General features: G+C 51.9%; 1 protein-coding gene across 8 annotated transcripts in view; it reads left to right on the top strand.

Moving 5' to 3' along the window:
• Window positions 1-2,487: 2,487 nt before the first annotated feature.
• Window positions 2,488-12,743, top strand: part of Plekha6 (pleckstrin homology domain containing A6) — a 136,486-nt gene continuing 126,230 nt past the window's right edge. For 4 of the 8 annotated variants that reach the window (XM_055598099.1, XM_055598100.1, XM_055598101.1 and 1 more), the window contains exons 1-3: window positions 2,489-3,052; window positions 8,092-8,168; window positions 11,586-11,643. In XM_055598099.1, coding sequence (XP_055454074.1) covers window positions 2,970-3,052; window positions 8,092-8,168; window positions 11,586-11,643 — 218 coding nt within the window. In that variant the 5' untranslated portion in view covers window positions 2,489-2,969. Of the gene's footprint in view, window positions 3,053-8,091; window positions 8,169-11,585; window positions 11,644-12,743 lie in introns of all 8 variants that reach the window. The other 4 variants (XM_055598097.1, XM_055598098.1, XM_055598104.1 and 1 more) reach the window with 2 other exon arrangements.

The following is a 12,743-nucleotide window of genomic DNA, read 5'->3' on the forward strand; positions in this document are numbered from 1 at the left end:
AAGAAAGAAAGAAAGAAAGAAAGAAAGAAAGAAAGAAAGAAAGAAAGAAAGAAAGAAAGAAAGAAAGGAGGGAGGGAGGGAGGGAGAAAGGAAGGAAGGAAGGAAGGAAGGAAGATAGAAAGAAAAGAAGGAAAGAAAGAGAAAGACTTCCATACCTGATTTTTCAAACAAGTGAAAAAAATTTTGAAATAGTAAGCACTGGCTTTTTCTTATCTAACCGAATGTTCCTAGGAACTGAGGCTAGATTAGAGACTAAACAAGACACTATGGGGATGGGGAAATGGCTCAGCAGGCAAGCACATTCACTGTGCAAATGTAAGAGAGGAGCCCAGACCCCTACCCCCCACATAAAAGCCTGGTGTGGCTAGATGCTCACCTGTGCTCCTGCACTGTGACAGGAGGTGGACTGCTGGGGCTTTCTGGCCGTCAGCCCAGCCCCCAGCTTCAATGAGAGAACCTGTTCAGTGAAAGATCCTGTCCCAAGGGAATAAGGCAGAAGTGATGATAAAGCAGGATGCCTTAGTTCCTCTTCTGGCCTCTGCACAGGATCACTTTGTTCTCTGTCTCTGTCTCTTTTGCTCGCTCGCTCGCGCGCGCGCGCGCGCGCGCGCGCGCGCACGCACACACACACACACACACACACACACACACACACAGGGGTAGGGGGCAACACTCTTATGAGGAGGCCAGCCTGAGACCCCTCAGAGAAGACAAGGAGGCTCCACATGTTTCAAATAGGTCTCATTTTGTCCCCATTTCCATTTCCACCCACTTGCAGCCCAGGCAGCCGCCCTTACTGGTTGCTCAGGTTGGACTGGGAGTGTGCTGCTTGCTGGTATTTCCCCTTAAAGCATCTTGGCAGCAGTCCTGGCCGTTTAGATCCTTGGATATCGCGGGCTGGGCAGGCGGCTGTGCTTTATCAACAGGATGAGTCTCACAGGTGTTTCACAAGGCCCAGGAGGAAGTCTGTTCTCTGACCCTCACCTTCCCCCCAGTTCAGGGACTAAGGAACACCCACATTCTGTCTGCTTCTTAGATGTGGCCCAATTTACCACCAAATGTAGCTTTTCCTGCGAGGAGTGCGCAGGATCTAAGGAGGTAAAAGAGTTGGATGCTGCTGGTTTCTGCTTCTATTCACCTGGAGAATGGACTCGACATAGGCCTGGCAGTTAGAGCCAGCCTGTGAACGCTGGCAGAGTTCCTTTCCACTGCTGGAGGCAGGATGATGTAATGGAAAGACCTCAGGTCTAGGACACTAATGGGCGGGCCCTTCTTAGCCACCACCTTGATAAGGGACCTCGACCAGCCTTTCCTTCCCTTCGCCTCAGTTTCCTGAACTTAGGACAAGAGGATTGGCTCAGGGCGCCCCATCAAAGCTCACCATCTATCAGCTGGTCCTCCTCGGTTACCCGGCTCAGGGACTGGAAGGGTCCCTGGTTGTTTTGCTTTCCAAAAAGATCTCCATCAGACAAACCTACTGTCATTTAGTGTTTTTTATTTACTATGGAAATTCCATTCGAAAGTACAGGATTATGACTGGAATGAAAAGTAGTCCCCAACCAGTACTGCAACAGTGTTTAAGCACTACCCAGCAGCTAGCTCCGCCAAGTGCTGTGGCTATAAAGTTAAGTCAGTGAGACAGAGGAGCGACCCAGCCATCTCTCTGTACTGTAATGAGCACTACTCCAGCGTATTTATAAGGCACAAGCCTAGAATGGCCATATAAACTCAGGGTGGAGTCCCCTATGGTCACTGACAGGATGAATGGGAGCGGTCTGAATGGAATGGGGATCAAATCCCTTAGACCCCGGGTGTCTGCCACCTGTCATTCCACACATCTCTTCCTTTAACGACAGATACTTCTGCCAGTATCTGAGGAGTTATCCCTTGGGTCTGCAATATGAAGGCAACAGTGGGCATTAGTTGGAGCCCCTGGAGGCTGAAAAGCTGCGTGGAATCTGGCTTCGACCCCGAAGGCAGAGTTACGGGCTCTCACAGCGTTCTATTTTATTTTTCAGGGCGGAATGCAAGAAACCTGCATTTGGCTCACACACACACCTGGCCCTCTACTCTCACTGTCTGGTTTTGTTTGTTTGTTTTGTTTTGTTTTTTTCCTTTTCTGGCCCATGGTGGGGGCGGGGAGCGAATGAGTTGGAGGAACCTAAAGGCGATTGGAGTCTCAGAAACCTCCGCAGTCACGGCAGGCTTCTTGGAGAAGGTGGTGGGCAGGAAAGGCGAGGACTAGCTGGACTAGTTAGGCTGGCACCTTGGCTTGAAGGGCCTCCTCTAGGTCCCGGGCGGCACTCGGCGCGCCACCCTTCCCGCGCTCGACCTTTGTTCCTGCACTAACCTCCCACCAACTGAAGGAGTGTTATCACTTCCCCCTTTCCGCGCCGTGCGTGACTCGAGGCTCGCCCTCGGCGCCTGCTTCCCTGCCTTGGCGGGGCTGCGGGCGCATCCTAGGGCTGGGAAGTGTCCTAGGCGGCGCAGCCAGGCCCCGCCTCCGGCCCCGCAGTTCAAGTGAAGGCTCTGGAGCGCCGAGCCGGGCGCACCTCGGCGCAACCTGCCGGCTCCGAGGGAGCCGCTCCCCGCCGCGCCGGCTGGCGGGAGCGGACGGAGGCCGGCGCTGCCCGTTAGCAGCCGCGGCAGCGGGAGCCTCCTAATTACTCAGCACGCTAATTGCCCAGCATTGAACTTCAGGAGCCGGTCCGAAGAGGAGCTCCGGGCGCAGGGGAGCAGGAGGTGTCTAGGGCCGGGCCCCGCCAGGGTTAAGCGCCTGCTCGTCCCCGGCTAGCGGCCAGCTCGCCTTCCGCGGGAGGCCAGAGTCACCGCCGGGGGACCGGGAGGTGCGCCCGGACCACACCGGACCCCCTTCTCCACCGCCGCCTCTAGGAGGCGCCGAAAGTGGGGGCGCCAGCCTGGCGCGGGGGGCGGGCGCGGAGAGCCAGAGGGGCTGCGGGGACACCGAGATGGCCGATGAGATCGACTGGCTGGACCTGCCAGGCCGATGGACCTACGGAGTGGACCGCGGCGGTAGAATCTTCTTCGTCAAGTATGTAGGGCTCTTTCTCGCCTCCCCCTTTCCACTTTTTCTTTAAAGTTGTACGACTTGAAAGGTGACAGGGCTGGGGGTCAGGCTGGAGATGGGGGGGGTGGGGGTGGAGGTGGAGGGAGGGGGTGGCTGACTAATAAGTTTATCACGATACCTGTTTGAATGTGACTCCCGCCTTTTCCTCAATGGGTCAAAGTCCAGGAAGGCTCACAAGCTTTCTTCCCCGAGCTGGAGAGGCAGGGCAGGCGAGTCGGCCTTGAGCCTTCTCCCTGTCCACCGCACCCTGCAGCAAGGATTTCTTCCAGCTCTTACACTAAAAGGAGGCCAGGCGACTTCTTTCCTCCAGACTTGGGCAAAATGACAAGAATTAGGAGCCCCTTGCCTCCACCACCTGCTCACTGCAAGACTCCAGTCCTCAGGACGGCAGCTCCTCCCCCTGCCTGCTGCTTCGCTGGGTCTGCGGTCAGGAGGCAGGAGGAAGCCCAATGCTTGGAGCATTCTTTAGGGGGAGGCTTTGCTGCTCTTTGTGATAAATTAGCACCGTTCTATTAATTTCATAAACCAAATGGCTGTGGCATAATCTCATTATAGCGAAGTGGCCATGTTTGGCCCCTTTTTTGGCCGGCTTCTCTTACAGTCATCTTTTGCCAGGAAAAAAATTCTCCCAATGATATAGCAAGTGTGTATATAGCACAGCAATTTGGCCTGCTCCCACACTTGACAAGCCTCCTCTTTGTCAAGATAGCCACTCAGAGAACATTAGAGCCGAAGAGAACCTAGGAGCAGCCCTGTACTGTTCCCATGGGGCCTGGGGTCTGGAGAGCTGGGACCCCTTGTCAATCGCGGCACAGACTACGGCCACTTTCTCTTTTGCAGGGCTGTGCCCCGTCCACGGGCTGTTTGAGGTTTCTGTTTCCACACTTGTGTAGCACTTTCTCCTGTCATTATCAGCACTAATTTATCATAATTGATGTAGGATTATGTTGTCTTAAAGGTATCATCACTGAAGCTCGTAGCCTGGGGTTAGGAACCTAAATAACAGAACTTCTCCAGGGTTAAAAGGAAGGCCCTTCCCTCAGTGGCTTGAGCCTTCAAAACCTGTAAGAATCATTAAGGTTAAGTGTGGTGGAGTGTGCCTAGCTTCCCAAGAGGCTGAGGCAGGGGCATCACTTGAACTAAGATTTTGAGAGCAAGCCGGGCAACATGGTGAGCCTCTATGTAAAAAATATAGAACTAAAATAAGAAATCACCCAAGGAGCTTACTGAAAAGACTAATCTGGGGCTGGGCTTGGTGGTGAACACCTTTGATCCCAGCGCTTGGTGGCAGAGGCAAGTAGGTCTCTGACTTCCAGGCCAAGCAAAGTTATATCCTAAGACTATCTCCAGACACAACAACAAAGACTGATTCCCGAAGTTCTGTCCCCCTCCCCCTCCCCCTCCCTGTTCTTATTCTGAGCAGAGACAGCCTGATGGTTTGAATTCCCAAGAGTGTTGATTTCCTAGAAGAGTTTGCTTCCTAGCCTCTTCGTAATCTTCCTTTTCACTCCACAGTCTTACCTTGATCATTCACTCTTTCCCACAGCACAAAAATAAAAACAACTACACGGATCACCTTTAAGGTGGTGGGAGAAAGCTCAGAATGACACAGTGTATCCCGGGAGGGCTTCACTTCTGTGATGCTGACTTGGAACCCAGGAGGAGAGCTAAGACTTTGAAGGGGAATGTGGAGACTATCCAAAGAACACATGCTGACTGCTGCTAAAGGGGAAGGGGAGAGTATAGTGGCCTTGGGCAGCAGGAGTTCATGGAAGGAAGGAAGGCAGGGTGGGTTTGAGGCAAAGGCATCTAGAACCCTTGGGTCACAGTGGAGGTGGAGTGGAAGGTCCAAGGGATGTAGAGACAATAAAACAGAGAAGCAGGAGTGGGCAGCATGAGGGGGCCCAAAGTGGTAGACAAGGGTTGAGATTCTATCCTGCAAGGGACAGAGAGCCACGGGAGACTTCACCCCAGGACTTGCCGTTGTAGGATGCACATCCAGGAGGACCTCTCTGGCAGCTTCGAGGGCAGGGCTGGGGGGACTCCAGACTAGAACAGAAGCTGCTGTGAAAGCTGGAAGTCTGAGGTAGCTGCTGGGAGGTGGGAGATTAACATGGAAGGACAGTCAGACATCTCTAGGGAGAGCATTAAGAGTGCCCCTGTGGCTGAATGTAGGAAGGGAAGGGCCATCTCCCAATGTCTCACTTGAGTTTAATGAAGACCAGGCTCAGCTTGGGCCTGTGGGTTGGGATACATTCAGTGGTGAAATGTTGAACTTGAGGTTCCTGTGTGTCATCTATATGGTTGTTTAGCAGCTTGTTACACCATCTGGCATTTGAGTGAAGCCTGGGCTGAAGAGGGTCCTCAAGGAGTTGTCCTGCAGAGGTGGGACCTCGAAAAGTTTGAGTGAGGGGACAGGATGATAGCCAGGCAGCATCAGTATTTAAGGAGAGAGTAGAGAAAGAGAGGCCAGCTTGGGGATGAGACCAAGGGGTCAGAGGTGAGCAGTGCCATCCCTGGAGAGGAGAGAAGACAGAGGGAGCTGAGAAGGAAGGGGTGGGCAACAGTGGTCAATGCAGCGGAAAAGTCAAACGTTAGAAAGTGGCTATGGGACTTAGGAACATGGGAGGGTGTCCTTACTGGAAAGTGGCTTCAGGGGGCTAGGAACAGAAACCAGAATAATGGGGATTGCTGAGCAGGAAGCCAGGAAGCAGGTGGAGAAGGAGAGACTTCCCTCCAGAAGGGATGCTGGGTTGAGAAGGAGAGTACAGACAGGCATTTCATGATTCAGGCTGGGACACTTGGTTGAGAGGGTCTGTAAAACACCCCAACAGAATGTTAGCCTCAGAGGAGAGAAGGCTGCCACTTCTTCAGTACGATGATTTTGAGTTTTTCTTCAATTAAGGGCTGTAGAGAGTGTGGTAGAAGCTTGGTGGAGTTGGTGTGTACCTTTAATCCCAGCACTCGGGAGGCAGAGGCAGGAGGATCTCTGAGTTTGAGGCCAGCCTGGTCTACAGATGGAGTTTCAGGACAGCCAGAGCTGCACAGAGAAACCCTGTCTTGAAAAACAAAACAAAACAAAACAAAACAACAAGAAAATCTGGGTGTGGGGCACATGGTTGTAGTCCCAGTGCTCTGGGAGGCAGAGGCAGGTGGACCTCTGTGGGTTCGAGGCCAGCCTGGTCTACAAAGTGAGTCAAGGACAGCCAATACTACACAGAGAAACTCTGATTCAGAAAACAAAAACCAAACAACAATAAAAAAAATTAAAGAGAGAGACCTTGAGAGCAGTGGAGTGGGGTGTGTAAGAGTGCAGGCAGGCTGGGATTCGGCTGGTGGGAAGGCCTAGAGTGGCCACACACCGATAACCCTAATGAGGTAAACAGTTCTGCTGAAGACTGGATTTGTAGCGAACCAGCCCTCCCAAGGCTACATTCCCCATCAGTGCTAAGGAAGGCCAGGTAACCCCCAGTCACCTGTTCTGGCCAGACTGACAAGAGGAGGTTGGTAGGGGGACTTTCCCTGTGGTGGAAAGTCATCCTATTGATGTGGCTGTACACAGCATCTAAGTGAGGTGGAGACAGAGGGAAAGTCTGGGGTGAGAGCAACTGTGTGAGAGGAGGGGAGGCTAAGGGCAGCCATCTGCTCCCTCAAGCCTTTTGCATTCCCGGCCTTCCTCTCTGGCTTCTAGCCAGCACCAAAGCCAGACCCCAGACCCTGCTGCTAGAGGCCATCTCCTGCAGTTCCCAGTGGCTCCAGAGTGCAGAGGCCACCAGAACTGTGACTTAATCTCTTTGCTCGACAGAGGGGTGGGTCTCTCTGCAAAGCACATCTAGCCTCAGAGAAAAAAAAAATGATGAAGTTAAAAGAAAAAGAAAAGGGCACATGTCTCCTCACTGCCCAGAGATGTTCACAGCAGTTTTGCTCCTATTGTCCCAAGCTGAGAACAACCAGTATGTCCATCACACGGGAGTGGATGGGCACACTGGTGCATCCTTCTTGTTGCTAAGGGCCGCTCATGAGTTACTAACACTACAGTTTGGAAGGAAGAATGGAAAGGGGAAGGGGGTTAAGAAAGAGATGTCTGGCCTGGATGATTCCTTCTGTGTCAACTAGAAATTTGATAAAACATGTTCTAAGCAGTTGGGTGTGGCTGGGGAGTTGAAGATAGGAAGAGCTGGGTGGATAGACAGAGCTGGGAGGATGAGAGACAGGAAGCAGAAAGGGTCACAAGGAGTCGGGGGTTCATTATCTGGACTTCATGGTATTTTTCTGATGGTATATCAGAACATTGATTTACACACACATGCAGTTTCTTGTATATCTTACAACAAAAGTCAAGTAGACTCTTCCTTTGTGGAACTAATGAATTGTCAGTTGTTCCTGAGACAACTGAGTTGTCTTTTTGGTTCTAGGGGCCTTATCTGTACAAGACAAGCTCTCTACTGTAGATCTGTCCTCAATCCTTTTAATTTTTTTTTTTTGAGATAGCATTTCAGAATGTTATGTAGCCCTGATTGACCTGGAACTTGATAACATAGATCATGCTGGCTTCCAACTCACAGAGACCATCTTCCCCTGCCTCCCGAGTGTTGGGGTTAAAGGCGTGTGCCACCACACCCAGCTTTCTTTCAGATTCCTGCATGGAGGGAATGCTGCCAATGAAAATCTACAGCACTGCAGCTGCAAAGTGACTGCCTCTCAGCCTCTCTTCAATGAGCTCTACTGGCCCCACTGGGGCCAAGGGCATTCTGTCCACTGGGGCAGCACTGTACCTGCAGCCTAGAGTCTGCACTCCCGTCTGCTTTCCTGCTGGGCTAGTGTATTGTTCAAGGCCAGAGATTAGATGATACATGCCTCTAAGGCTTCAGACATGGCTTTACATACACACACACACACAAACACAAATGGATGGCAGGTGGGCATGGCCATCTCAGGAGGGGAGGACTCTGCTCCAGGAAGCCCTTTGTGAACCTAACCAGTCCTTATTGGTCCTTCCACAGTGATGAGGAGAAGTCAACCAGCTGGGTGCACCCTGGTACGGACTCACCCATCCAGAGTGGACATTCCTCTGGCCCAGGTAAGGAGCCTCCTGCCCCTGCCTTTGCAGTTGATGAAGCAAGAGCTTGAAGTTGCCACAGAAACTGTTGGCCCCAGACCTCCTTTGACTTCCCCTTTGCCATGAGTAGACTCACCTTAGCCTCTGCAGGGTCCCTGGGGTATAGCGCAGAACACCTCTAAGGGGCACAGTCTCTACCATTAGTATAAGGGACAGATCTTAGAGGGACAGATCAACCTGAAGGTTCCTCTGTCTGAAAGCTATTGGACTGGGCAGAACCCAACCCCTGTGCTACTTAAGACAGCTAGCTGCCCTTAGCCGTGTGTGCTCTTGAGCATTGGGACTGTGGTTAGCCCAAGGTGGACTGGAAGTAATCTTAATTAATTTAAATGCAAATAACCCTTGGTGGCTGGTGGAATTCCTCAGCGGAGGAGGAAGAGGCCAAGGCTAACACTGTTTTCTTCTTGCCCTCTTAGACCTCCTAGGCTAGTAGGAAAAGTAGGATGTGTACAGCCAACAGCACACAAGAAACAGCCAGAGAAAGACTTCAGTTTGGGTTACAGGGGTAAAGACCCTGGGAATCAGAAGACCTAGAGCCCTGCAAGTGAGTGAAAGACTTTCCTCTAAGAAGAGAGGCCAGGACAGAGAGGCACATGAGCAGGATTGTGGGACAGCCTCTGGCCCTTTAAAGCCTGACCCGGGCCAGACACCAGCCCTTGGACAGCCATCTCGATGGGTGAAGGGAGGGTCTCACCGACCTCAGAGCCTACTTCATTTAGATCTGTGTTGGATTCATGGAAAGAGGTTTCAGGGACCAATGGGGCCCAACTCCTGCGTTCGAGGGGAGGAAGGACTGGGCTCAGGGCCCCCTGGCTGACAAGTGAAGGGAGGCTGTGGTGAGATGCACTTTTGATGGTGCGGGGTCCTAGTTCCAATGGTGGCTTTTCTGCTCCCAGTGTGGCCCTGGGCAGGGGCTTGGTTCTTCTGGAACGTGTTTTCTGCATCTGTGTAAACGGGACAGGATTATCAACCTTACAAGGTAGCTGTAAGCACCAAGCTGGCTCCACAGGAAAGGGGTTGGGGCTTGCTGTAGCCACTGTTCATCTCCAATAAGTGAAATGAGGCCCCCTGCCACCATGTCGCAACCTGTTTCTTCTGCTGGCTGGTTGTGCTGGTGCAAGGCCTCAGTTGCTCCAATTGAGAGCAGCGTTGCCCTAGGTAGGACATGGAAGGTTCTGAACCTAGGTCAATTCTTTCCATTTTGGTTGCTTCTGACTGGTTATCCAAGGCTGGGAAGGAGTTAAGATGCCCCTGAAGCTTGCTGAGAGGGCAGCTGCCTGAGCGGGCACTTCGCCTGGACAGGAACATAAGCGTTCTTGGTGTTGCCCAGGCAGAGAGGACAGTGTGGAGGGAAATTGCTAGAAAAGGCAGAGGACAGAAACCACACTGGCCTCTTTCCCAGCACATCACAGTGTCAGGATTATTTATGATTCTGACCCAATGGGGATCCCTCTACTTGGGGAGGCTGCCAACCCACACCCTTCTGAATGGGAGCGTCCTCCCACAGGGACAGAGGGGAACAAGTAGCATTTATGGAGCCACACAGAGACAAGAGTGTAGGCTCTGGAGATGGCAGACCAGCACTCACACCCCAGCCCAGATGCTTCCTATGTGACCTTTAAGCAAGTTGACTAACCTGTCTGGGCCTCAGTTTTCTTCTTGGTCTGACACCCACTTCATACTGTACCTTAGTACACTAATAGAGGTGTCATGTGTATCAGAGAAGGGATACTCCAGATGCTGAGGTGATATTCCTCTGGGACAGTTCCTGGGGGTCAGGAGGCCAGGAACTACGCTCGGCTGCCTTGTTTTGCTGAAATGACAGCAATGATGGAAGTACAGGCTCTTCAGAAATACAAGTGAATGAGGCGGTGGATCAAAAAACTAGGCTAGCCACTCTTCCAAATTCAGGCTCTGCTCCTTGCAGCATGTAGCCCAGAGCAGGCGGTAAGATGATGACAGATTTCAACTAATAGGAGGCACCTGTGCCTTGTAACCTCCCACCCAAGGCAGGTGTTTCAACTGACCAAAAGAGAAGCAATGAGTGCCAAGAGAATCCCCTCTGATTTTCATGTGCCAACCGGGGGACTTCTGCTCCCTACAGGAGGAATGGTCTGCACCAGCTCTGACTGATGGAGATTCTCTTAAAGTTCTCTCCTGTGGGATGGGGGAATCTCTGAGCTGGGAAGGCAGGACTTGGCTCGTGTATCTATTTTGGTGGAGTGAGCAGCTGTGCTAGCTAGTCTTATGTCAACTTGACACAGGCTAGAGTCACCTGAGAGGAGGGAGCCTCAATTGAGAAAATGCCTCCATAAGACTGGGCTGTAGGCAAGGCTGTAGGGCATTTTCTGAATTTGTGTTTGATGTCAGAGGGTCCATCCCACTGTGAGTGGGGCCATCCCCGGGCCTGTGGTCCTGGGTTCTATAAGAAAGTAGGCTGAGTAACCGCAATGAGCAAGCTAGTAAGCAGCACCCCTCCACAGCCTCCATATCAGCTCCTGCCCCCAGATTCCTGCCCTGTTTGAGTTCCTGTCCTGACTTCCTTTGGTGATAAGCAGCAATTTGGAAGTGTAAGTTGATTTAGTTCTTTTCTCCCCCAGTTGCTTTGCTCATGGCATTTCATCACAGCAGCAGTAACCCAAGGATAGCAGGCAAGTCAAGTCCTGACCAGGCCCTCTGGATATGGAGGTGCTGTGACCATAGTACCTCCTGGCCAAGGTCAAATTCAACCCTTGTCACTGTGAGGCTGTGCCATTGACCTTTTGGAGATTCTTTGTGGATACTTCCCCCCCCCCCCAAAAAAAAAAAAAAAAGATGCTGTTGATGTTCACAAGGCAGTTTCTGTTTTTTGGGGCCTGTTCCCCAAGGCCTCAATGCCTCATGGTAAAGCGGCAGTCATAAGGTCCCAACAGTGGTCTGGGATGCAGAGAATTGTGTCCCAGTTAGATCTTGGCTACTAAGGGCCTATGAGTCTTAGGTGAGTCACCTGCCCTTTGTATTCGCTTTGACCTCTGTGATGAGGCGGTCTGAGGACCTTACACGACAAGCATACTGTGTCTCATGATCTGGTGCTGACCAGGCCCAGATGCTCAGAAAACATTTGTGGGGTAAATGAGGAAAGGCAACAAGCAGTGATTCATTCTGTTGCCTTGCTCTCTGATTTGTTCATTGCAAGAGGAGCCTCCATTGACAGTCATCCTTCTCCTCATTTGATAAAGATTTGGATGCTAGGAGTAATGGGAGGGAGTACAGTGGCTGCTTGGACACTGTGGCTTCCCCTGGAATTTTCCTGCCATTCCAGGCCCCAGGCTACTGGGTAAAGGTAAGGAGAGAATCTGCTTCCAGGACTTCTCAGCTCGTGGTTTTGCTTCCTTGTAGGTTTGCCCAAGGGTTGGGAGATGGATTCCACCCCGGAAGGAGCTGTATACTTCATCAAGTGAGTAGAGAGTTTCCTTTTATTTATTTATTTGAACTCACCTTTGGCCTGGCTTTTGTCCCAGTCACAGATGCCTCCTACGGAGGAGAGGTGACTAAAGCATCTGTCATATCACATAAGGTGTAGCCCCTGGGTCTGCGGGTGGCCCAGAGGCACTGAGAAGCACCAGGTACACAGCGGCATGTGTCTGTTGGCCTAAGGATGGCTAGTGTGATTCACAGAAAGGTTTCTGGGGTAGGGTCCATGGTGGGCTGGGCTGGGCTGAACCGGCAGAGCGAGTGGCTCATCCAGAGTGTAGGAGAGTCTGTACCAGGTAAGGGCTGAGAGGAAAGAGATGGAACATTGAGATGGGAAGTGGGGTGTGGATGTTGGGGGTGAGTTTTGGGGAGCAAACAGGCTGCCAGAGGCAAGGCCATGCCCAGATGCCCTTGTTCTTCTGGATGGGGGCCTCTGTGGCCCTTGGGATGTGGAGTGTTTTCTTTCCTCTAAGTGGTTGGCCAGGTCGTGTGAGCAAATGAGTCTTGACTCAGGCGTGGCTGAGCGTCAGCCTTGGGAAGCTGCTTGGCTAGAAGCAGGCAGGCAGAGGATGCAGCTCTTCCACTTTGGAGGTCCACAGCCATACACGTGGACTCATTTCCTTCGGCTGGAACTTAGTGTCTTTCTGTATGTCTGTCTGTCTCTCCATCTCCCTGAAAGCTCAGTTCTAGCTTCCTGCCAGAAGTGAAATTCTGTGCCCCGAGCCTGTGGGCTTCTTTCCCGAACCACCTCTGTATTCTGCAGCCACCAAAGAGTCCTGATGCCCACTGTCCTGGTGCTGGGGTGTTGTCTCTGTCAGAGACATCCATAGTTTCTAGAGAGGAAGGTGCCAGCCCTAGCCCTCCTTTGTTTGAAATCTTCATTCCTATCAGGGCCTGGTGCTGCTGTTTTCAGGAGACAGAGGAAGCAGGATCCTAAATTAAGGGCCCACCTAGGCTATGTGGTAAGTTCTAGGCCAGTCTGGCTAACTTAGGGAGACCTAAGCAAAAAGAGGCTGGAGATATGACTCAGTGGTAAGCACTTGTTTAGCATTTGTGAGGTCCAGTACTTCTCTTCCTAATAAT

This window comes from Psammomys obesus, unplaced genomic scaffold (assembly GCF_907164565.1).
Source record: "Psammomys obesus unplaced genomic scaffold, mPsaObe1.curated_primary_1811, whole genome shotgun sequence".
Classification (NCBI taxonomy): domain Eukaryota; kingdom Metazoa; phylum Chordata; class Mammalia; order Rodentia; family Muridae; genus Psammomys; species Psammomys obesus.